At 36.4% G+C, this 26,136-nt stretch overlaps 3 protein-coding genes across 3 annotated transcripts; all 3 read right to left on the reverse strand.

Annotated features, from left to right (window-relative positions):
* Positions 1 to 4,515: 4,515 nt before the first annotated feature.
* Positions 4,516 to 7,004, reverse strand: LOC131694819 (uncharacterized). Its single transcript, XM_058983321.1, has 2 exons — positions 6,791 to 7,004; positions 4,516 to 6,729 (listed from the first exon to the last, which is right to left on the reverse strand). The coding sequence occupies exons 1-2, from the start codon at positions 6,920 to 6,922 to the stop codon at positions 4,516 to 4,518; spliced, it is 2,346 nt and encodes a 781-aa protein (XP_058839304.1). The 5' UTR covers positions 6,923 to 7,004.
* A 51-nt stretch (positions 7,005 to 7,055) lies between these two features.
* Positions 7,056 to 15,691, reverse strand: LOC131694822 (uncharacterized). The gene is made up of 5 exons (XM_058983324.1): positions 15,602 to 15,691; positions 13,791 to 14,117; positions 13,118 to 13,450; positions 12,737 to 12,890; positions 7,056 to 7,510 (listed from the first exon to the last, which is right to left on the reverse strand). The coding sequence occupies exons 1-5, from the start codon at positions 15,689 to 15,691 to the stop codon at positions 7,056 to 7,058; spliced, it is 1,359 nt and encodes a 452-aa protein (XP_058839307.1).
* LOC131694821 (uncharacterized) lies at positions 15,654 to 16,745 on the reverse strand. The gene is made up of 4 exons (XM_058983323.1): positions 16,580 to 16,745; positions 16,393 to 16,511; positions 16,115 to 16,189; positions 15,654 to 16,053 (listed from the first exon to the last, which is right to left on the reverse strand). The coding sequence occupies exons 1-4, from the start codon at positions 16,671 to 16,673 to the stop codon at positions 15,862 to 15,864; spliced, it is 480 nt and encodes a 159-aa protein (XP_058839306.1). The 5' UTR covers positions 16,674 to 16,745; the 3' UTR covers positions 15,654 to 15,861.
* Positions 16,746 to 26,136: the final 9,391 nt, after the last annotated feature.

Here is a 26,136-nt window from a genome sequence, read left to right on the forward strand (position 1 = left end):
TGTGTGTGTATGTATGCATGAAATGAAACTAGTTTCAAATGAGAGGCCTAACGTGACAATTTGACACACTAATTTTTGTTTTTCGATGTTGTTTCCTTTCTGAGATATAGGTGATTTTGTCAAAACACAACATGTTTTACGCAAATAGCATTCCAACAAAGCGATCACTTGGAAATAGAAAGCTTAAAATCCATTTCTAACAAGCTATTATTGTCAAAATCCGTTCACAAGCGGCGGAGATATTAAACACTTTGTATTTTTATTCCTCGCTGACCAATTTCCACTAACTAAAAATGTGATCATTACAAAGTCCTTGCTTCACTGGTGTTTTAGGGGCTAAAATAAAGCGATTTTAAATATCGGGGTATGGAAACATATCTACGTGGTTCAAGGAATTAGATTTTGTAAACTTTTTGTGAATTACTTTAATAATATATAAACTATTTCTGAAAAATTTATTTGTAAATTTTCTTCAAAGACAAAATAATGTGTGAGTTGACTTCATAGTGAAATTAGACATTACGTTCAACCGTGAGGTAGATGTTGGAGGGTATATTAATTCATAGATCTCAAATTTCAAAATAATTCTAGCAAAAATTTGGCTTATTTTGCAAGGTTATACAGCTCCTGGCGCAAAAATTACTAGTTGCGTTATTTATAATAAAGGTGTAAAGAATTAACTATATCACATAATATAAAGTACCGGTGGCGGCGGCGCACATAACTAGTTTTATGGTAACCGAACGCCGCCGTCTTGGATTTCAAAATGGCGCCAATTGTCAATTTTCGCCTTCTACTAATTAATACCTTTCAAATGACACCCATATTGATAGTGGTTTTAAGTGTTTCGTGGTAACCGGAAGCCGCCATCTTGAATTTCAAAATGGCGTCAATCGTCAATTTTCGCATTTTACTAATCAATACCTTTCAAATGATACCCATATTGATGGTGATTTAAAGTGTTATGTGATAACCGAAAGCCGCCACCTTGGATTTCAAAATGCCAATTAATCAATCAATCGACATAATGCACTTTCGAAATATCTGGGTGAGTAATAGATGATCCTAGCAGTTAACAATTTCCGTGAGGTGACTTAAAAAATACGATTCTGAGAGTCACCTGGGTGACGACGGTCACCCAAAAGTCACCTCACCTAAAATGCGTCTCGGAATACCTCTTCGTGGGTGAGGTGACTGGTAAGTGAGGTGATGGTGACTCTAGTGAGGTGAGGTAGCGGTGAGAATAGGGCCCTTGATTTATTTGATTCATTTTATTTACTTGATTCATTTGATTCAATTGATTGATTTGACTGCTAATAATCTTTGCTTGTAAACATTGCTAATTCATCACCGAACAATAAAAGCAGATTACCTCTATTAACAGAAAAGCTGCTTAACAATTCAATCAATATTATGTCCATCATTCATTTCATTTCGAGCAAGAAATTTTCCATCCAAAACACAACCTACCTTCCGGGAGCGTCAACAGCTGCGCCATTTTTGTAGTGGCTGCTGGAACCGAGCATTCGGCTAATTTTGGCTGACGAACGTCTGTTGTTGAAATCTGTGTTTCGGTCAAAAAAATCTTTTCGCCATCTGTGATGATTAAAACAGAAAAAATCAGTGAAAATCTGCGTTAAATTTCCAAAAAATCTGTGAAAAATTACATTATTTCCAAAAATTGGTGGAAATCTGTGAAATTTTCATCAAAATGCCAAAAGTCTGCCATCTGTGAAAAAAATCTGTGATTAAAAATTGTAAAAGAATATGTTACATAACAGAAAAATCTGTGAATATGATAACCCTGGCTCGTATTAGGTTCTCTACAGACACAGGTTACCTCACTTTTCTTGGCAGTTCGCTTGTACTGTTTACATGTACTTAGAAAAATTTGTGGACGACTAGATTCGAAGAAAATCGTAAATAATTTTTCAAAGTCCATGTAAACAGTACAAGCGAACTGTCAAAAATGAACACTCAGTTCATTTGTAACGTCAGCATAAAGTATTCAATTCGCTACCATCGGGCTGGATGTTGTTGGCTCGAATCAAAACTTGTCGAAAGTAAACAAAGTTCATTCCGTATCGTCAAACTGGTGCCCAGGTGGTGAAATCGTTGGAGTTCAATGGGGTGCTGGAGCGTTGCCAGAAAATTTTTATTTCCCAGATTAAATTTTAGGAAACTTCTCAGTTAAGCTCAGCCGAAATGTTGGCTGGTTCTAATTCGTGTTCCGGCTCCAGTGACAAAACCGATTCTAGGTAAATTGGGTGGTTTCACTGAAGCCGGAATACTCATTAGAACCAACCAGAATTCCGGATCATTTCCGGTTAAGCTTTACTGGGTTCCGGTAACCATCCGATACTCTTCAGGAACCTCTGTTTAAGGGATACCATTTAGATGCGGCTTAGCTGCATAACCGAGGCCTAGGAACGCCGGGCGAGGTGGTCACCGACTCATCTTCGGAAGCAAGCGAACCTGTGATCCACTCGTTTGCCCGGCTTACTCAAACATATAGGTGCGGACAGCACGCGCAAAAGCGATGTGGCACTCCGGAAGAACCTATCGTCAAGTTACATTTCGACGAGTATTGATTCGAGCCAATAATATGGGCCCTACCATCGAGTTTATTTTCCGAATCGCTTGTAAATGTGTGTGTGTTTGGTTTGTATCGATTGAACCTACACGCAGAAAAAATCAGTTAACAAAATTTTCGTTTTAACGGACCACTTCACAATAAACTGTGAATATTTACTTACTGAATATAACGATTTTTTCACCGCCCTTACGGCGCCTACGGCGTTCAATTCAACACCTAAAAAAGAGCATAGAAAATATTTTAGAATGAATATAAAATTAATTCATTCATTCTTGGCAAAGATTTCCTGTCCAGAAAACTAAAGGCCTAGTACAGATTGCAATGCCATAGTGTTACCTGACGCTGCAATTCTCTGGCCAGTTTTTCTAAGCCTCTATCAAATAGATAGTACTCCACTTACCTTGATCCCTTTGTGACACCCAAAGAAAGCTCTTCAAGTCAGCAGAATCCACCAAAAAGGCCCTTGAATCGGAATTTCCTGTCCGAAAGTTTTATGAAAGTAACCCTTTGTTTACATTCCTATCGGCAACGCTAAGGAATTTGTCAAAATTTGCGCACACTGTGTGCATTTTGTTGTAATGTGGTCAGAATTCAATATTGAATCCTTTGAGACATATATTTCGAAACTTTATTAACTTTATACATGGACCAATGCATCGACAGTACATTTTTTTATGAAAAAACAATTTTGATGCGTATTTTTTTCGATTTACGTTCAACTAATGAATGAAACATGCCGATATAATTGACCATTCATGGTTGATGGTTTGTTACAGTGTGCAAACACGTTTCATAAAAATTATATCACATGGCCATCTACCTATAGTTTCGCTTATTTGTTGACATACTTTCATCGCTGTTAAACGGTTTATCTAGTGAGCTAACTGAAAAGGGATTATATATTATTATTATTATTATTATTATTATTATTATTATTATTATTATTATTATTATTATTATTATTATTATTATTATTATTATTATTATTATTATTATTATTATTATTATTATTATTATTATTATTATTATTATTATTATTATTATTATTATTATTATTATTATTATTATTATTATTATTATTATTATTATTATTATTATTATTATTATTATTATTATTATTATTATTATTATTATTATTATTATTATTATTATTCATCTGAGTTGGAAACACCGTTCCGTACGGTATCAACAACGCGCATACGGGAATTAAACACAGTGTTTTTTCAGTGTTTTTCGCGCTATCCGCGGTCTAGTTGCTGACAAATAGCTGAGTGAAGTGATTCTCCAGTGATTAAAGTTGAAAGAATTGTGAAAATCGGTGAAGAAACGGCTAAATTAAGTGGTTTTTAGTTTTTACCCACGCGGTACTAAGGCATAAATAAACAGCCATCGCAGTGCTACCTACACTGTACCAAAATCGAAGAACGAATTCAAATGATATTTAATATGACCCGGCCCCTTAACATTAGGCAGTTGTATTTCGGATGACTGCCATTTTGATTATTGTCAAGCTTCATTTCGGCTGTGTAAGCAAGATTCAAATGGTACGCATACGGTAATTAAATGTAAGCGTTTTGGAATTCAAAGGAGAAATTGTTTGTGATTGAAACATATTCATTCATTATTCAATAGCAGAATTTTGGGATTTGAATAGATAATCAATTATTTAGTATATGTAGTTAATAAGCGACACGAACTACTTTCATTGCAAATTTGCGTGTATGTCATCAAAAAGTTGATTGAAAGTTGTTCAAACGACAACCTCATGTAGTACGTTTTAAGTAAGTGAATCTGTTCAATCGACGAATATTCAAGGAGCTTGTTCATTATATTTCTGTCGTCCCGAGGTAATAACCAAAAGGGCTAAGTGAAACCAATATTTTGAGATGTTTCAATGTGATTTATTTAAATACATTAATTTATATAAAATCCTTATACATATATAATTTTCTTCTGAAAAAAATGGAATTTCCAATATGTTCTAGAAGAAATGGAGGACCATCAAATATGTTTAAATCTAAAATACTCTTAAGGTCAAGCTTTATATCTACAGCGTAAGCTTGATAATGTTCATCATAATGTTTAACTCGCCAATGGTGGGCGGCTACGAACCATGTATTTCTATGATTAATGCATTCTATTATCTCATATAGTTCTACAGTTGTATCTACAGTAACTGATAAAAAACTACCTGTCTTGTAGATTGTATTTTTGTACGTTAGTGAGTCACATGACAACACTAGTTCGTTAGCATCGATTTCGATTGTACTTAGCAAGTTGGTTGTTGCATACGGTTTTGTACACCATACGCTTTCTACAAATTTTCCATCGGTCTTGGTTTGTAAAAATGTTTCATTTATAACATCATAGGAGAAGAAAAGACTTGCTTTAATACACATTGTAAGGCAAACGTTTTTTCGAGAAGATGTTACATTGAAATATTCCTTGAAGTCGCGATGACGGGCTTCGTGTCTTATACAGCACATTTTTTTTATTGGTCCGCTACTTCTAATAACGCTAGCGTAATGGTTTAGAAAATGATGTTTAGGTTTCAAACTTTTTTTAAACAAATGTTGGTATAAACGATGATGCTCGCTAACAAGACAATTCAATAATTCCAAATCTTTTTCTGAAAAAGCTGGCAGGTTTATTGTATCTATAAGTTTCATCAAAGTGGTAGTATAATGCCACACTGGATCTTGCAAAGGAACAAAGGGTCCGCATATGAATGAAAAGAAGTTGCTGAAGGCAGCCATTTCACTAGCTGTCATTCTTAGTGTTATCGATTTAATTCGTCTGTTATCTTCTAAATCTGGCATTCGTGATAAACCTTCCTCAAACTTGAAATTGTTAAGTTCTTTTCTGCGCATATTCATCTGACTGATCGTACAAAACTTCCTCTCGTGAACGATATAGCTAATTATTTCTGTGAAACCATACATACACACTCCGGAGCTATATAAATCATGCATACTGTCGCAATATAAATTTTCAACAACGCTATAAGACGGCAATGTATTGAACAATGAATATCCTGTTAATCCGGAGTCTGATTGCTTTAATTGCACGTCGGTATGATAATTATCTTTATTCCTTAAATATGTTTCGTACTCTATAAGATCTTTACTGAGTTGGTCTTTGCTTCTTTTGCAAAACCTGCAATAAAAATTAGCAGAAAATGAACCTGAAAATTTTAACATTTGGTGAATTCCTAGGTTATCTCCTTGTATTAACATTAATGCGAAATGTACTTTAACATTTGTATTCCCTGTGGTAATAAGAATTCCATTCTGTTCTATCGCTTTCATCTTATCTATTATATATATCATAAACATATCAATATCATGACCCGAAAAATCAATTTTCCTTATCACACCAGCGACAAAAATGTTTGAAAGCTTAGCTGCGTAGCGTTCCGGTATCGTCGGGAAACTGTAATACATAGCGAACAACGAATGCCTCTTGTTATGAGAACTGAGCGGATCGTTGACCTCGAACTCATCTCCGTACAAAAATAGTGGTATCAGAAGCCTTCCCGGATCTTTTTCTTGCACTTTTCTATAAACCGAACCGTTAATAAAATTACTATTTTTCACACTTGTCGTTAGTAGTCGCATATTTCTAATTGTTTTCTCGTAAACCTGACCGTTTTCAAAATACTTTCTGATTTGAAATTCCAAATCCATAAGAACCAAATGTGATTGGTTTCCCAAGCTTTCTAATTCTAAATCAACAGCTAAATTGATTTTATTATTGTGTATTGTATATACTTTAGGTATTTTAAACAAATCGGCCTGTTCAAGGTACCTAAACAGTTTATGCTCAGTTCCTATGAAATCAAACAGGGTCGATATCTTGTTCACGAAAGTTTCGTATAGAAATGTTTGGTCTGGGTCTACCGATGCAAAAAGTGGCGTTGATGTTTTGATTATATTTTGGAGATAACTATTTATAGTTGTAACGGCATTCTGTATATCCACGACATCCTTACGGGTCAAATTACGTTTTCGATGTAAATCAAGTGAAAAGTTTACCGCCAAACGATCAATGGCAAGTAATGATTCACATATGTAACTCTGATCTCTACCACCAGTTGAAGGCTCGCAATCAGTAGATTCTTCGATGGAGTTCGCCTAAAACAAATAAAATGCGTGATTAAATAAAGAATTTCATTTTCTCATTTTTTTTCAATACCAATGGCGTCGTCCTTTTATGCTTTGCGATATTATCTACTGATCGATTATAGTTGATTTCAGTGTTAGAGTGTGTATCTACTGAACGAACGTGAGTTATGATGTGACGATGGAACTTATATAAATTGGACATTTTCTGAGTGCAGTCTTGGTATGTACAACGTAGTTTTAGTGGTTTGCTTAAGTTATGTGCTTTAATGTGTGTAATGTAAACAGTGGTATCTTCAGCATATTCATCACAACCCTCAACGAAACATTTGAACTGGTCACAACGCTGCATCGCAGAGTTTCTTCAGATCTTCAATACCTTTATATTTTGCGGGTCTTGAAATATTGTAGAGAGTTTCTTCGATTACGTACCACACTAGCTTCGTAATTTTCGAGTATGGAAGCTTGAATACGTTGCACAGTTTAATTATTACATCAATAGCACGAGCAAGTGAATTGAACTGATAGACGATGTCTTTGAAAATGATGTAAAAATCTCCGCTCAACGCTGTGTAGTCTGTTCCAATAACAACCACCTTAGGATGTGTTGGAATGTTCTTGGCAGCGTAGGTGTCAAGTAATTCACTAATCGATCTTTTGGCAGATTCTAAATCGTTCGCAAAAACAAACACATCTTCCTGTGCTGTTAAAATCGATGGTTTGAAAGTTTTAGACACTTTGCAAGGCTGGACGCAGCAGTTCAATAGCATCAACGTACAACAAATTAGCGTATCTGAAATAATAAAATAATTAACATTCATTAAAAAAATGCATCTGTTTAACTAGTTAACCATCACCGAGAAAACAATAAAGCTTTTCTGGCAGATACAATATAATGCTTTCGGTGGCGTCTAAAAATTTGTTTTGGAGAAAATATTTCGTAGTGGTGGTTGATTCAATTCGTTGGTTTTTTTAGAAAACTTCTATTCAAATGACTCGCGGATCAACTATTCTAAATGGTCTAAACAAAATGAATGATTTACTGTGTAGTATTGGGCGATATTGTATCGATACATCCCAGTTAAGTTCAGACGAAAAATGAACCGGAATGCTGGCTGGTTCCAGTTCGCATTCCGCCTCCAGTGACACAACCGATTCTATAGTTCGGTTGTGTCACTGGAGCCGGAATACTAACTAGAACTAGCCATAATTCCAGTTCATTTCCGGGTGAACTTTACTGGGATATAATATCGATAATTCGGAGCCAGAATCAGGGTTGCCAGGTAATATTTTGTGAAATCTGTGCGCAGCCTATGTAAAAATCTGTGTTATGGAATACGTACAAGTTTGTCTCAAAACAAAAAGTGGTGACCTTTTTTTAAGTTTTCGCTCGAGGCAAAAATTAAGTGCGCGGTCGAAAATTGAGAGATCTGCTAGTCTGTGTATTATAACAGAAAACTGGTAATCTTTGCATTTAAACAGAAAACTATGGAAATCTGTGCAGCATATTGAAAATCTGTGAAACACAGATTGATCTGTGCACCTGGTATCCATGGCCAGAATATAGAGACTTTATAAACGGGCCTTACACGATCAATATTTTTATCAATACTAGGGAGTATTTACGAATTTCGCGCCAACTCGAACAAATTTTGGCAGCACCCTCTCAGATTTTAATGAAACCTTCTGTACATGAGAACTTTGTTACAAAAAGCCACTTTGCATACTTTGTTTTTCCAAAAATAATCTAAACTGTCTTTTAAAAAGGGTCAAACTTTTTTTACCAATTTTTTTCAAATGGCTTTAGACTAAAAATGACAAATCCTACAAAAAATGTTGTATGAGTGATTTTCACAAAATTAGTTAAATTTTTGAATAAAAATATTGAAACAATTTTTCATCGACTCCTACACTGAAAAAAACAATTTTAAAAATTTAAGGTCAATTTACAAAAAAAAAAACCATCTTTGATTTGGATGAAATTTTGTTCCAAGATAGGTAATTACGTTCCCTACCGTCAAAAATTCAAGATGGGCACTTTCAAGGAAAAAGTTATTTGAAAAAACTTTTCCTTGTCCTAATCATCAAAGAATCCAATTTTCCAACTGCTAGTTGCCAGTATTCCAAGTATTCCAAATATTACAAGTATGCAAAGTCTTCCAAGTATTCCAAGTATGCTATGCCTTCCAAGTACAGTCGTGATTCGTTGGTTGGGCCACAGCCTATGTCCAACTAACGAATTTAATTCGCTAGTTGGACCGACTGACAAATGTCAAAAACTCTCCAAAGAAGGCATTAGTAGTGTAAAAGATTGTTAGATAGATTGTCAAAGTCAATTTGACATGAGATTTTGACGTTCAGATGCTTTTTAGTTGGACAACGGTCCAACTAGTGGAGGTCCAACTAAAAATTTAAGAGTTGTGTGCAGGACACGACCACGGCGACATTGAAAATGTAGTGTGCAATATAATTCGCGGCGTCGGCGGTAAAACATGATGAGTTATGTTCTATCAACGACCATGTATTAAACTTGGGTTGAAAGCCCAACTTCTACCAGCAGAAGCCAATCCATTCTTTACATTTCCTTTCGATCATGGCCATATGAGCCAGCCTAGTCCTAGTTTTACGTGTTATGTTTATAACTGATTCGCTCTAGAATACCTATTTTTCAATTTCATTGCTTTCGCTTCTCTTAGTCTTAAATTTGCCGAAAACAGCCCACAAAATCAATACAATAATCGAATTATCGCACGTTTACTCTCTTCACGGATATGGTCGGACAAAGTATTCATTTTGTCGAGTAGTCGTTGACGACCGGGTTGTCAAACATCAATTGAGTCATTTGATGCCAACGAAACGTGCACATATTTTATGTGTTTGGATATAAACCCGTATTAATCTATATGAAATGGAAAAAAACAGCGTTATATTTTACGAATACTTCAAACATTTTACATTGTGTGTCATCATATTAAAAGTATGTACAGTTTTTCCACACATATATGAAAGCTAAAAAGAACTACTTAGACAGTGCGAAACCACGCATATAATATGAATTCATTTAAAAAAAAAATTATTGCGTATTTAAACAATTGCTTTGAAACCTACTTTTGTTGAGTCGATAAGGTTCAACTTCAAGTTAAATTACAATATATTTCTTTCGTTTTGTTTAAATGACTTAAAACTAGCGAATATTTGTCACGCTTCGATTTTCGCTTTACCATTTCGATCAATGCATACCGTTTTAAACAATAGCCAGTACCGTGCCAGGGGCCATGTATAAATGACGTAGTACTTTAGGGGGTAGAGGGGTGTAGCAAATTTAAGACGAGGGGGGATATTGTGACAAAATGTTACGAGGGGGAGGGAGGGGTCGAAATTAGCCGAAAAAAAGCTACGTCATTTGTGTATGGCCGCAATGGGTAGGGTTACGATATGGGTCGAGCTAACTAGGGCTCAACATTTTCGGTACGCACAAATTTTAATCTTTTATGCGGAACGAGTACCTAAATAAATCGAAATGAGCAAGAGAGTGTGCCGGTGTAAATACACCGAGTTTCAAGGTGTTCCACGAAGTTCAAAACAATCGGCTTTCCAAATTTGTGAACCGTCGATTTGTTTTTTGTCAGTTTTAAAACTCTAGTGCCGCAAAAAGCAACGCGGTACTAGATTCATCGCAACGGCATACTGACTAGCACTGAGACTGAGTGCCGTAACTCTCCAGTTGTGGTGTGCAAAGTAGTACACAGCGAACTTCATAATTTAAATTTATCTGTCACCTACTGCTATCGTCTGCGCTCCGAGAGCAACAACCCCAACAAGCAACAATGCCCAACTTGAATTTTTGACGGTAGGTAGGGAACATAATTACCTATCTTGGAACAAAATTTCATCTAAATCAAAGATGGGGTTTTTTGCAAATCGACTTTAAATTTTTTAAATCGTTTTTTTTCAGTATAGGAGTCGATGAAAATTTTTTTCAATATTTTTATTCAAAAATTTGACTAATGTTGTGAAAATCACTCCTACAACATTTTTTTGTAGGATTTGTCATTTTTAGACTAGTCATTTGAAAAATATTGGTAAAAAAAGTTTGAACCTTTTCAAAAGACAGTCTAGATCATTTTTGGAAAAACAAAGTACGCAAAGTGGCTTTTTATGACAAGGTCTTCGTGTACAGAAAGTCTCATTAAAATCTGAGGGGGTGCTGCCAACTTTGAATACGATTTAGCGCGAAATTCAGTGACAAAAGTAGTGAATGTAATAGAACATTGCATTGTGACTCTCAGATCAAAAATTAATACTCTGAAAAAAGAATCAACGAAAGCTCTTAAATTTACTAACGATCTCCTTATATTCACCGTTATTTTTGTACTTAACTCATTTACATTAGCATTTTATTATGCAGTTTTGACAATCAGGCTTGAGGATAATTTGTCCTGTGTCTTTTTGCAGTGTAGATATTTTATTTTTGAAAAAGATACTTGTACAAAACTATTGCAAAACCTCCGTATCATTTTGATTTAAGATTAAATGAATCTGTAGAGAATTAATATTTTTTCTTTTATTTGCAGACAATAAAGAGACAATGCAATGATGTTTACTTGCTAGTCGAAATCAAAGTCCTCCAATATATACTGAAACAATATTAACCAGTAAAATGACAACACCGTCGAAAGAAAAAGTTAACAATAGAGGTTATCTCATTGGCATTTAGGACCATTTGACATATTTGACTAGTTTTGGTAGTTTTGCTGTTTTCAAAAAATGGTATTGAAATATCAATATTCTAGAGCGTTTTTTCATTACATCATATCTAACAGAAACGTCAAACGGAGAAAATCGCGTGCAAAAATTTCCTTGCGACTTTTAAATTTATTTAGCAATTTAAGCACACAGAAGGCTATTAATTGTACTACCACCTCTGCAATTACTCATTGCAGGATCGTATAAGCATATTACATGTTTTTCGCGAAGATAATAGGGAGATAATTGATAACTATTTTTTTATTACATTTGGCCGATCACTATTATGCTCTTTTACATATGTGGTCTTGGCAACACCATTTGTATATGGCACATTTTACTGTGACGTTTTGAGAGACGGGTTTGTAGTTGTGATATATTTCATGTGCTGTATTGCAACCGAGAGTGTAGATATGAGGTTTGGCATTGGAAAAAGATGCTAACTACAGTCGACTTGAAAAACATCACAACGCAAAACATCACATCTACATAATGTTTGCAAAACTTTGGTATAGTATATGTGACATTTTGACTTAAGATTAAATAAACATGTAAAGAGTTATTATATTTCTCTATTATTTGTGGACGATAAAGAGTCAATGCTTAGCTTTTATTTGGCATAATAAACTCAGTTTGTTTACATTTGTTAGATATGACGTTTTGAATAAACGGTATAGTATTATGTATCGATTCAATATCGCCCAATACAATTTTACAGTAACAAGAAATTTGTTCCAGTACCAGGAAAAACAGAAAGTAGCTCGGCTCCAGTGACACAACCGATTCTAACTAGAATCGGTTGTATCCCTCGGAGCCGGTGTACGAATTGAAACCAGTCAGCATTCCGGCTCATTTTCCGGCTGAACTTAACTGGGCCGGAGTAAAAAGGAGCTGCTGAGCAAGAGGACCAATAAGCGTGTACTGGAACAAACCTAATATTCAAAAGCTTTTTTTCAAAACGTCATTTAACATTGAGTAAATCTTTGTTTACTTTCTCTTTCCATTTTTGCGGCTAGTACTTTCAACTAATTTCACAGTACAGATCGAAGGACGATGATTCTTAGTAGCATATTATACAGAGTTGTGGGGCAAATGTTAGTGACCGAGTAATTAACAAAAGAAAGTAAACAGTCTCATTGTTAGAAATATTTTGAAGAAAGCTGTTGTGTTGTGATTTTAGCTGAGAGGTCAACTGCTGTTAAAAAAATATGAAACAGGCCACACTGACTCTGTTTCGGGGATAAACAAAACGGCATTAGATTAAAATGTTTACCTTTTGTAACGTTGGCTCGATTCATGTGCTGCAAAATTGCGATGGAAAATTCATCCTTGACTTTAAGTATAAAATACGGTTTCATTGACGATATCACTCCTTCCCAACCAAGAATTCCTTCGGTGTATCCTAGTATCCGATAATCTTCATCCACCTTTAAGAAAACAGGTAAACCTATTAAATAAAATTTATGCAGTATGCATTTGGTATAAGGCCGTGATTCTCAGAACAGTTTCATTTGCTAAGCAATTCCTATGTAGGTGGGAATGTTATGCCTATCACGGCAGTATACATTATATTTCACATAAACAATTCAGAAGCTGCTCTAGAACGTTTAAAAATGATATCGACATGACATAAATTGTTTGGTATAATACTCACGAGTTGGTATCCTAAATCATTGCAATAATGTCCGTATTTGGCAATCACAGCATCGAAACGAAGAGTTTTCAAATCCTTCAAACGACATTCGGCACTTATTATCCAGTTGCTAAGTACCAATTCCCATGGCCGTTGGTTCAGTTGCAGCCATCGACAGGCCTGTAATGAACGTTGATCTACTTCAACGGCTACTTCTTTTTGTAGTTTCTGTTGGTGACGTAACTCTCTTTGTTCTCGATTTCTTGCAGCGTATTTCAATTTTCTATATGTCTGACATAACAAACCACCTGGATTTCTTCTCTCTGGAGGAGCAGATGGGATATAATAAATAAGCTGAAAATGTACCAAACCGATTAGTATATAGGTAACGAGAAATGCAGTAAGAAGTAATGTGACACGCTGAGTTTCGAACATATAAAGCTGTACGCACACGAGGCGACAGGACACACGCCACAAAAAATATTCACTATGGATTTTGTTGTACCTATACCAACGCGGCAACAGCAACATCGTTGGAATAGGTAGAACAAAATCCATAGTGAATATTTTTTTGTGGCGTGTGTCCTGCCGCCTCGTGAGCGAACAGCTTAATTACTTTCATGGATATCAAGATCTAACTTCATATATTGAAACTCAAGTCTAGTATACTTCGGGGGTGTAAATGATTAATTACCTTATCCTGCACTTCCCGTGGAAATAAATGCATGATGCATTCTGTGTAATTTTGTAACTCGACTTTCGTTAGAGTACTTTTATTCAGTCCATCACAATCGTTTAACCAGCTAATGTGGTGATGAGCAATGATTTCGCTGAGTTCCTTTTTGCTATCTTTCGATAACGTGCCACGATTGGCATTCTGTATGATTGCTGAACCAACTTTCGTGGCGCTTAAAAGATTTTTCAACTTGTTCGGTGTAAAAAATCGGCCTAAAGTGCCACCACGAACCGCTCTACCGGTGCTCCCTGTTGCCTTTGCTGAATGTCGCGAGAAATCAATGGCCTGCGAATGTAAAATTAACACTTACTAAGTAAAATGCGTTTTACACGATGTCGGCCTTGTTCCAGTGAAACTCGCGCACACAATACCAACGGCATGGAAAGGGGCCCATATTATTGGCACGAATCAAAACTCGTCGAAATGTCAATTGGCGATAGGTTCATCCGGAGTGTTCATTTGTGTTTACATTTTGCTAGCGTTGCCAATTTCATTTTGATTTCACTACCCAATGTGGCTACGCCACATCGCTTTTGCGAGTGCTGTCCGACTTCGCTACCGCTCAGTCGGACTTAAACTAGGGATAGCCCCTATGTTTGAGTAAGCCGGGCAAACGAGTGGATCACAGGTTCGCTAGTACATCTTAAACAGAGGTTCCTAAAGGGTATCGGATGGTTACCGGAACCCAGTAAAGTTCAACCTAAAATGTGCCGGAATTCTGGTTGGTTCTAATTCGTATTCCGGCTTCGGCTGAAGCCGCAATACGAATTAGAACCAGCCAGCATTCCGGCTGAGCTTAACTGGGAAGTTTCCTAATATTTAATCTAGGAAATAAAAATTTTCTGGCAACGCTCCAGCACCCCGTTGAACTTTTCACCCCTTGGGTATCAGTTTGACGCTACGGAATGAACTTTGTTTACTTTCGACAAGTTTTGATTCGTGCCAACAGTGTTTGCCCCATGGAAAGTGTGGACCAAGGTGTTTAGAATTCTAAGGTGATTCGTTTTTGGCAGTAACTAGGTGAGAAGTGAGGTAAGCGTGCAACTGCGAGGGTGAAAAATGACAGCAAAAAAACTCTGTGTGCAAACTGAAATTCAAGCAATCCGAGACGAATGTTTCATCACTAGTAACTAGTAAACAATGTTGTTTGCGGTCGCTTTTAAAACCAGCATGACTGATCGGTGTTTTAGATAATCGTATCACCTGAGAATAAAAGCTCCTTGGTGTGGACGTTCGAAACATATGAATGCGCGTACGAGAAATGCATTCAACTTATCCTGACGGAACGTGCCGTTGGTGTTCTATTCCATTGAAGAAGGTTAATTCACACGATAAATCTTACTTAGAACAGGACTCGCAGATTTTTGAATATACTTGTGTGCTCTTATCATTGTCTAAGCGATGATATAGAGCATATTTTTAAAAACTTTATTGATTTTTTCAACACAGCAAATTTGTGAGATTAATATGATTTTTGCTTGTGGCGACACTAATTCTAACCCCACCCGCTGAGCTGACAGTAGTTGGGGCTAAAATCCGATGCAGTATCAGAGCATAGGTAAAACAGCACACATTTTCAATTTCTTCCAAATAAATATAATTTCGTTTTTCGTCGAAAGCACCGGACGGGGTTTGAACTGCTTTATTACTTTCGAGAAAGGCAGTCTTCCAATGTATTTCAATGAAAAGCGACATAATGTTTATGAGGGAGATATTATTTTCGTAACATTCTTCTAACATGTAAAATATACCGTAACGAAAGAGATTACCTGTCCAGACGACTCAGCGGTATCTGATGATGATGATGATGATTCACCGAAATCGGAAGATGCATTATTCTCTGTGTTAATCAAATCCATAGATGTTGAAGTTCGTTGTGGAGTGCGTTGTTTTGGTAAATCTGTATTGCTCAGATCTCGAAAAACGGTTCTCCGAGCATTTCCCAAGACATTAGCTGATTCTTCCAAAGAGTCTTCCTGGCAGTGCAATGACTGTTCATTCTGAGGAAGAAAAGTATAACAGTTATTATTTATGATATATTTGCAGTCGCGCACACCAGTGATCGGTACTTGGGGTATGATACTAGATCTAGTATCAACAAATTAATATTATTTTTTATTACCAAATCCGACTCAGGGTCAACAAAATTTGTACTTGCATCCTTCGGAAGATCTGTTGGTTGGTCTTTAGTCGAACCAGCTCGACCGGTGCTATGCAAATCCTGCGAAAAAAATGACGTATAATTACGTTTAAGGTTCAAGGATGCTTGAAACTAAACTTACGTCTGGAGATTGTTGGTCATCATACACCAAAAAGCTGCATTTGTCCATTTGCGGAATGAATGGCGAAGACAATCCCTATGAAAATTTAAGAAAAGAAATCTCGTTAAACGTAACGTTTTCTCAAGCATTTTCTGCACAATCATTCACTCAAATGTTAAAGCAATCGGAAGTAACACACATGGAGGAGGAAAAGCTATTACCGGAGAACTAAATGAATAATCCAAAAAATCCTCAAAGGACCAATTTTGCGTCTATAAATAATGTTATATTAAACTTACCGAATTATTTTTCCAATCAGCAATACGACTGCAAATGAATTCACCATCAACTCCTTGTAGGAGGTCGGACCATTCTTGTGCCGTCATGCAGAAAAACTTTTCCGCTGGTATATTGTTATCTGAATAAATGGAATTCGTTTCAATAAAAACATGCTCATGTTCATATGCTTTATTTATATTTACTTACCACTTATTGCAAATACAATTCGCACTGGTAGCTCTAGTTGGTTCGCAATTTTTAATAAATGGTTGAAATTTTGGTCGATAATGCGCAATTCCATCTTGATTGAATGCGAGGATATACAAAATGGCGTAATGTATCAAATGTCTGTCATTTGAGTCAGCCCTCAGACTGAAAACAGATGTAATGCACGGAAAACCCCGCAATCACAAAAAATAAATATTGCATTTGTTGATTTTTGTTTTTACTGTTTCAACTAAAATTTGCTAGTACAACTAACTGTATTGTTGATTTTCGCATCACCAGTTTGTTGAAAAAAATTGTTGTTTTTGAAGGCTGTCAGTTAGCTTAAAAGAAACAGCAAAAAGGAAAACAAAAATTTGTAACGCCAATTTAACCATTGCTTTGGTTGAAAAGGATGCGTTGATAAGTTTGCTTCTAAAATTTTGAAGTTAACATAAAAGTTTGTTAGTTTCGAAGAAAGATCTACAAATCAGTTGCAAAAACTTGAAGTGAGTAGCCAAACATTACTATTAAAACTCATTGATGTATATTTGCGTTTAATTCATTTTTATCAAGCAGTGAAAGCAAAATATTTTTTTCGATAACTTTAGCAGATACTCAAACACGTATTAAGTCAAAGAGTGTTATTTGTAAATGTAAATGTGTTTGTTAAACAACCGTATCCTAAATCAATCGATCGCAGTTGCTGGGAAATAAACCCTGTAAAACAGAAGAAGTTTCAGAAAATCGTTGTTTGGCAGTAAATGATAGATCGCTTTCATTTCCATTCACAATAATCGGTTTTAGTACGCAGTAGGCAGTTGGATTGCAATCCGTTTGATTATCCTAAGAAAGAATGTTTCGTGTTCTACAAAACAGGTAACAATGTTGATTTTTAAACAAAAAAATATCCACGTATACCCTATCTTTACTTGTATATCATCATTATAGAAATTCGCGAGGATGAGAAAAACCACGGAGTTCATATAAAATACAATCCGAGATAAAACAAGAAAACGCCAATGTTTAAAAAATTCCTTATATATGATAGATAGCACCAGATACTTGCTATTATCGTGTCACCTGGGCTGTACTCATGCTATAGCGGATAGTCGATATTAGTAGTAACCTTTTGAGTTTCATCAATATTACTTCTAGTTAGTTTACAACAATGGGTCCAAAGATTACAAGGTAATGTACTACCCATGATCGCATAGTTGTCCCGTTTTCTATGGGATTTCCTCTTTATGGGACTGATATGCGATCATATGCAGTGTACCTAATATAAAAAGCATATATTACGAACATTAGAATGACAGAACATCCCCTGGAGGCTAAACAGATTTGCTGTGTCCATACGCGCCTAAAACTATCAGCTACTTGTTTCTTAATTGCGTCAATCTAATAGACGACTGCGACTAACTAGTTTAAACTAATTTTGGCTAAGCAGCCGTGAAAACGGATTTCGTATCAAATTTATAGCACCAATGCTACGAATACGATGTCGATGGGATGGTTCGACACACATTGCAAAAGCAAAGTATTTCAAAAAATGAGTAACCCTTCATCAATGCACGCAGAATCTACGCTTTCAAAAACAAAATACTTTCCTTGATGAACATGTGACGGCGGCGCATAGTATCTATTTCTATTTGAATGCATTTATTCCAACGCGATTTTCTTGGAATTGTGAAGCTAAATACCTTTATCTATCTGCTGATAATTTTCACCTTTCGGACATATGGTACAAAGGGTGTTTGATGAAAGTTGCAAAGAAATAAATAAAACTCAAAACGCTATGTACCTTTTTCACATATCCGTCTTCAATCAAATCTCAGTTTTCAGTTTTTTTAATGCCTCGCATACCAATGGTAAAATTTCTACGAAATATCTAAGCAAATAAAATGTAGAGAATGAAAACAATTTTCGCAAGTGCACCAACTTTTTAACAGCTAAATATTCCGTGATATTAAATTTATTTAAACGTTAAACTTCGGATTTGCAATAAAATTTATTATTTTTAAATTAAAGATACTTACAGGGGGAGGTTTGTAAAAGAACAAATTAGAGCTGGCTCTGGAACAAGAGATAAATCAAGGAAGACTACAAACATATTTTCAGCATATACTATGCTAAAAAGCAGCGATGCCAGATGTGAAGACATGTCTTCATTTTGGAGACATTTGAAAGGTCGTGAACAATTTTTCATTTAGAAGGCATTTTTTTCGGATGGATGACCGATTTCTGGCAGAATTCTGGATCAAAATCAAAAACCGATTCAGAATTCTAGTAGGAAGAAGACAAATAAAGACATTTTTCATGAAATGTGCAGACATTTAAAAAATATTTCTGGCATCCCTGCTAAGAAGACAAGATGTACGGTCGAGAATTGTCAATAATGCAAAAGGCCTCGAAAGGGCCTGCTTAGTAGAGCGCTCTAGTTAGAGTGTGGCCAAGAGTAGAGCACTCTAGTTAGAGTGTGGCCAAGAGGCCATGACGTATCCAAACGAACATGAAATTTGACGTATCTCTATTGTGTATTCGTCAAATTCCATGTTCGTTTGGATACGTCATGGCCTCTTGGCCACACTCTAACTAGAGCGCTCTAGCCAAGAGGCCATGACGTATCCAAACGAACATGGAATTTGACGTATACACAATAGAGATACGTCAAATTTCATGTTCGTTTGGATACGTCATGGCCTCTTGGCCACACTCTAACTCCCAGTTAAACTCATTCTGGAACCGGTTCGGATTTCTGAATGGAGTCATTATGGATTCCAAATCAAATGCAACAACCGATTCCGACTCAGAATCGGTTGTTGCATTTGATTTGGAATCCATAATGACTCCATTCAGGATTCCAAATCAAATTCCGAATGGTTTGACCGGGCTAGAGTGCTCTACTGCTTAGCAGTAGTAAACCCATGCAACATATTTGCGCAGCTTAATCATCAAGATGGAGAGGTGGCCACATAATTCTTTGCGTGTTTACGCTACGTATTTCTTTAAGCTGTTCATAAGAGGCCCTTATACGTTCAATATTTTTTGTCAATACTGTCTAGCATAATGGCCGTTATAGAGTAAGCAACAAGACACACGCCACATAAAATATGCACTATGGATTTTGTTCTACTTATTCAGTAGATACAGAACACTAGAATAGGATTGTCGCAGGTGTTCCCATTGCTTTCGCCTCGGAACATGTTTGTTTTGCTTCCGGTATATATCTGTCAAAGTATCGAAAGTCTCTCTAGTACAAGTCTTTGGTCCGCACTTTTGGTACACGCAGAAAAATATGGCCTGCTTGTAACCACAAACCGTTTAGTTGAACTTCAAATTAGTAAAATGCAGAGTTTGACCATTTTTTATTTCAGTCTCGTTTATTCTACTGTGATTTTTATTAATTCAAACCGAAATCGTCCAATGCATAAAATTTGCAGCAGAATAAACGAGAGGCAAACAGAAAAATGATGTGATATTTGCCATGAAACAAATTTCTATGTGGCATACTATTATAATTTCATTAATTTTCACATGATATCTATGCGTGACAGGTAATTTTTATGTGCTACTTCAAATTACAAAAAAATATGTGTGAAGTCAATATATTCAATATAACGAATTTTCTCGGTGTAAATTTTCAACTGTTATTGTTATAAAAAGAAAGAGTTTGTATATACCGCACAAGGAAATGAAATTTTATCAAAATTTAGTACAAGTTTAGACAATTTGTGCATTCTAATTAGTGAAAATACATTAGCCAAGAATGGCCATTGTTTTGCTGGCTAAAAGAAACAAAAATGATTAGTCGCTATGAAACGACGATAGAGGATTTTTTTGCTATTTTTTTATTTGACCCTTTCGACAGGTATATCCCGGAATCGAAACAATGATGTTCCTACCACTGATGCCAGCGACAATCCTAATCTAGTGTTCTGTATCTACTACTTATTCGCACGCTACGAATATAGAACGAAACCCACAGTGATTTTTGTTTGTGGCGCGGGTTCTGTCGCCTATAATCTGAATGCCAAAACGAAAAACAAATTATGTTGTTCGGTTCACACAACTTATTTGAATTTATTCTGAAGTACCACGTTTTTCATCGATTTTAACCACTTGCAGCTAATGGTTGGTTAATCTAAACTAAAGTTTACCGTCAACTTTTTTCTCCAACACTACATAAGATTGTTGAGCCCGAAAATACTTATGTGAAACCTATGTGTGTAATTTTAACCCTTAAATGAAATAATTCAATTTTTCTTTCGTATTACAGTATGCATTTCAGGGTTAAAAAGATACATCATACCAAATGGCTTTAAAACTACATTAATACTAAACATTTCGTATTTTTTAGTATTCTTTACCTAATTAACATAGACTATATTGGCATAATTATTCTATCAAAACACATACCTTTTGGATAAGTACTCTTGATATAAAATAACATAACCCAGGAAAGTTCAGTTGGAAATGAGTCGGAATTCTGACTAGCTACAAACTAGAACCAGCCAGCATTCCGGCTCATTTTCGAGTTGAACTTAACTGGGAAATAAACATACATAAAATAAACAAACAAAGCGACATCTGTGAGTGGAGAGCATTGGAGCAATGCGCTGCTGCATGGGTTTTTTAAAAGCCTTTTCATGAAATGTCAAAATCATAATTGGTTCGTTCCAGACGTTCCAGCAGAGATCCCAGATTTGCAGACAAGTCTGCAAATTCGCAGACTTTTAATTTAAGCTGTAGATTTTTTCGATGATGCAGATATTTGCAGATTTTTTAGTTTTGTTGCAGATATTTACAGATTTTTGAATTTAAAGGCTTTTGGTTACACTAGCTTTCCTGACATTTTTTGTTCTTCCCAGACTTTTAAAATTATTTTTGCAGACATTAGAAAAAAATACCTGGCATCTCTGCGTTCCAGAGTCCAGTACATGCTCTTGCTCATGATATTCATATTGGCGATTCCCATTTTTTGCTGTATTCAAGTTTTTTTTATTCTAATTTTTAAAGTTCTGGTTAGTAAATTCATTGTTTTATAATAATACTATATCTAAAGATATATAACTTTCATTTTCAGAAATATCAATTGTTGAAATATTGAAGGTATCACCCGATTGCAAATGCCGAATAATGTTCCTTCGGAAGCAGCATCACCCCACAGCTAAATAAATAATAAAGCTAAAATATAGTCGAGAAATTAGCGAAGAAGATATCTGGCCTCGTCGCGGTAGCGGAGAAAACTGTACCTTTGGAAATCTGATGATAGATGGGACCATTTGGGATTTCGAACCATTTAAGCTACTTCTATGGAAGCTTTCTGCTTCTAGTTCATAGGTGCAGACCGGATTCTATAGAATCCAGTGACAACCATCCAATTCATCTGCTTCTTAGTGCTATCGAGTGCAACCATCTACAGAAGCAAGCTACCTTAAGTGACATAGCAAATGTTTCGCCGTGAGCAAATCTTGGAGAGTGCAGAAGATTCTACTGCCAATTGTTACAGAATTTCTACACCTTTGTTTAGAGCAAATGACGTCCATTGTTCAACGCTCAACGGAGTCAACGCTTGCTTTCAGAGGGTATAACAGTCCGTTCGCTTAATTTGGCACAACCATCAGTAGCGGATCGTCGCAGGTACCGAACAAAGGTATTAGGTCATTGGTATCCTTGACTTTATCAGGTTAAACATGGCAATTGAGAGAGCCGGTACAGACAGACTATACCATTACGAGGAAATTCCTTCATTAAGCATCACAATACTCTTTTTGCCCCAAAACACATACTCCCCCTCGTACACAGTCCAAAATACTCATTTGCCTCACTTTCTCTTCCATTAATAACTACGCGCCGCTTTTTCGTTTGCTCCTTATCTCTTAGCATATGAGGCTAGAATCTTTCGATATTTATCGAAACAATGTTGAAAAGTTCCATGGTGACGCCATAATAATGTAAAGAGAAAGTGAGCACAACTCTCATTTGGGTTATGCCCTTTTCACATGGTTATCTAGAAATATCTGGTTGTATTATTGCACCTACGGATTGAAGTTAACATTAGTTTTTTAGTAGGAAAATAGTTTTTTACGAGCCCACCGCTCGAGGGACAGATAACTTGTGATACAATTTTTAAAATCAACAAAATTAAACGAATCTCTCCATTAAAATTTAAATTTCAGTGCATTTTACCTTGCGTGTAAGACGCCAGAGCTCTGCAAGAAACTAGCTCTACATCCAATTAAACATCAAACGCAAAAAAAAATCAAGTGTTTTTTTCGCAAAAAATTGAACAAAAAACAGTCCCAAAGACCGTCAAACGATCCGACGCATGCAGAAAAGTAATTAAACAAAAAATCGGTTTGTGTTCTTACGATTGATAAAATATTTAATTACAATCAGTGGCGCCAGCAACGCATATGTGACACATGATCAAAGAAAATATATTTCAATTGATCGTGGAACTTGGCGAGAAATTCTGTTCGAGCGTTATGTTCGTTTGTCTGTGGTACCAGTAGCGATATACACTGAGCAACCTATGATTTTTTCAGTTTCACATTTTGTACCCAAATAATTTTTCTGAGATTGAAAACTATTTTTCAGTGATGGAAACGCGATATATATTTTGGCAAATACTCTTTCACGGATGCAAATTGCTAAATTCCTTCTAAAGCCTTCCCTATATGTCGTTTTGCAATTATGATTCTTTATACAATTTGCAGCTATACTGGTTCCGTCTTTCAGAAGCCCAATGTCAACGTCGGTGTTACAGACAGCACAGGGGTGTTTAAATTTTCCCAGCGAATCCATATTGAATACAAATTCAGAATAAACCATGCTGGTGGAATAAAGCTACACTGGACAACTTCGAGTGAAACTGTTTTGCCGAAAACGAAATTATACTTCTCGATGTTCGGTTGATTGAAACTGGATAATCTTATAATTTATGCTATTAGATATTAAAAAATGCTTATTTTTAAGAGATATTCGTCTGCATTAAATTGATTTTGCCTCCAGATTACAAATATTATTAATTCCTAATCACAAATCCAAACCGGAAACAAAAAATTAATTGATTAGAACAACCAAATCTCTTTATTTCCAACAAATACGTTAGCTGTTACAATTGGTTGGGAATTATTAAATTAACAAAACCATTGATTGAAACAACTAACTTAGTCTTAATTTTCAACTCTTAATAATCTTAAAATCAACAACAACATTAGTAGATACAACTCATTTGATGAGCTAATCCGGATGATGTGTGTCTTTGCTAACTGACAGCATCGCATTTTCAACTAGATTTTATAGTTGTTTCAACCACTATTGTGTTGACACAAAAACAAAAATGACAGTTTAGAAAAATCAACAATCGTTTAGCTGTACCAAATTTTAACCAATCGATTTCAGAAATTTGACTAATAATTTAGTTGCTATGCGATCGAGAGCGTTTCCGTGTGGGAATGATGATCTGTTGACATTTGGAATGATCATCATAAACGTCATAGTTTTCTATTGCTGAATGCAAGCAATACATTTGAAGCTGTATTCATCCTTCAAAAATCGGATGAGTGTTCACTCCGATATAAACATCAAATCATTCGATTTGGCATTAACTTGTTATTCGGATGATTACTCTTCGAAAATGTAATCGTTAGGTTTTCTTGTGGTTCATATGACAAATCATACGCTAATTTGCAACGATTTTTGTTCAGTGTACTGGGCCGACCGGCCCGTGTCATTCACTCGCTGTGGATGCCGGTCGCGTGTGTGACGGTGTGCTGAACGGGGGATATTTTTGAAGCCGTAAAAAAGTGAAAAGTTTTTAAAAAATATTGAATTTTTTTTTTTACGTTGGATTTGGTGGTATTTGAGATACCAATACAGTGTGTATCAATATTAGTACGGTACAGTGCGTGTCAAAAGTGTTGGAACGGCACAAAAATCAAAATCGTCAAAGTGCGTTTTTCTTGCTCGTATTACTATCTAGTGGCTGCGTAGAAGCTAGTAAGCGAGCAGATTCATCACTGCGCACCTACAGTGTGTCCCAAAATTGTGGGAACACTCGTAAACCGTCGACGTTGAGGGGGCAATTAAGGTAGGATCTTTCTTTTTTTGCCTTTTTGCCTATTTGGGGGTGGTACCGGGTGACCGTGCCAAAGAGTATTTTCCAACGTCTGGTGGTGTAATCCAAGATGGCGGCCGCTAGTAGCGGTGATCCGGGTGGGTCGAGAACGAGAAGACTACCAGAGTACATGGACCCAACGAACAAATTTGGTGAACTGACATTCCTGCAGCTGACAGGTAAAGACGGTGTACCATTGCCAAGAAACCCGTTTATCATTGGGAAATCGGTTGAGGTTGCCGCTGGAGGTCCAATTGAAGGTGCGAATACCGAAGCTCAGGGGACACGGTATACCCTTCGAGTTCGGAACCCAGCCCAAGTTGCCAAACTTATGAAAATGACCAAGCTCATGGACGGTACTGATGTTGTGGTTGAATCCCATCCGAATCTGAACGTAAGCAGATGCGTAATTTCCTGCTACGATCTGATTCACTTGGAAGAAAAGGAAGTCTTACAAGAAATTCTAAGCCAGGGAGTGATTCGTGTGCAGCGAATTACACGTAAAGAAGCCGAAAACAGAGTGAATACGCCAGCACTCATCTTGACTTTCTGCAAGACCACATACCCGGAATACATGAAGATCGGTTTGCTTCGCGTCCCAACTCGCCCGTACTTCCCAAACCCGATGCTCTGCTATGGTTGCTTTAAATACGGCCATACGCGTGTTCGCTGTCCTGGCCCGCAACGTTGTCCTAACTGCTCTGGAGAACATCAAAGCGAAGAAAAATGTCGAGCACCCCAGTTTTGTCTAAATTGTAAAGGAGATCACCAACCAACAAGCCGCCAATGTCCAAATTACAAAAAGGAAGTAGAGGTTATAAAAATAAAAATCCGCGACAATTTGACATTCCCGGAAGCGCGCAAACGAGCTGAACAGCAAAATCTAGGAAGTTACGCCCAGGCTGCAGCGCAATCAAATGAGATCCTGAATAAATTGAAAGAACTGGAGCAGACAATGAAGAAGAAGGATGAGCAGATCGTTAAGCTTCTGGCAGAGAACAAACGCAAGGACGAGAAACAACATTCCGCCAGCCAAGAAAAACCACAGCACAGTAAAGAACAAAAACCAACGAATCAAACTGTCGGGCCAATAACACGATCCAGGAACAACTCACCAGCGATAAATACGGACTCAAAACGAGGAAGACCACAGAAACAACAAACCCCGTTCAGCAAACCAACGGCAACCTCACCGGATAACCTAAGCCCACCACCAAAAAAAACCGCTGCCACTACCACCAACGAAACTATGGAATATTCAGACGATGAAATTGAGATTACCGAGACGCCTCCTAGCCAGCCTCTTCGATAATTCTCATTTTCATCAACGTTTGGATACCAACGACAACCAACGCACGAATACTGACCACGAGATAGATCGGTTTGGAAGAGAGGAAAGTGTAGTACTCCTTCCAACGCAAGCACAGCAGGATGA

The sequence above is a fragment of the Topomyia yanbarensis genome, unplaced genomic scaffold, assembly GCF_030247195.1.
Source record: "Topomyia yanbarensis strain Yona2022 unplaced genomic scaffold, ASM3024719v1 HiC_scaffold_164, whole genome shotgun sequence".
NCBI lineage: Eukaryota > Metazoa > Arthropoda > Insecta > Diptera > Culicidae > Topomyia > Topomyia yanbarensis.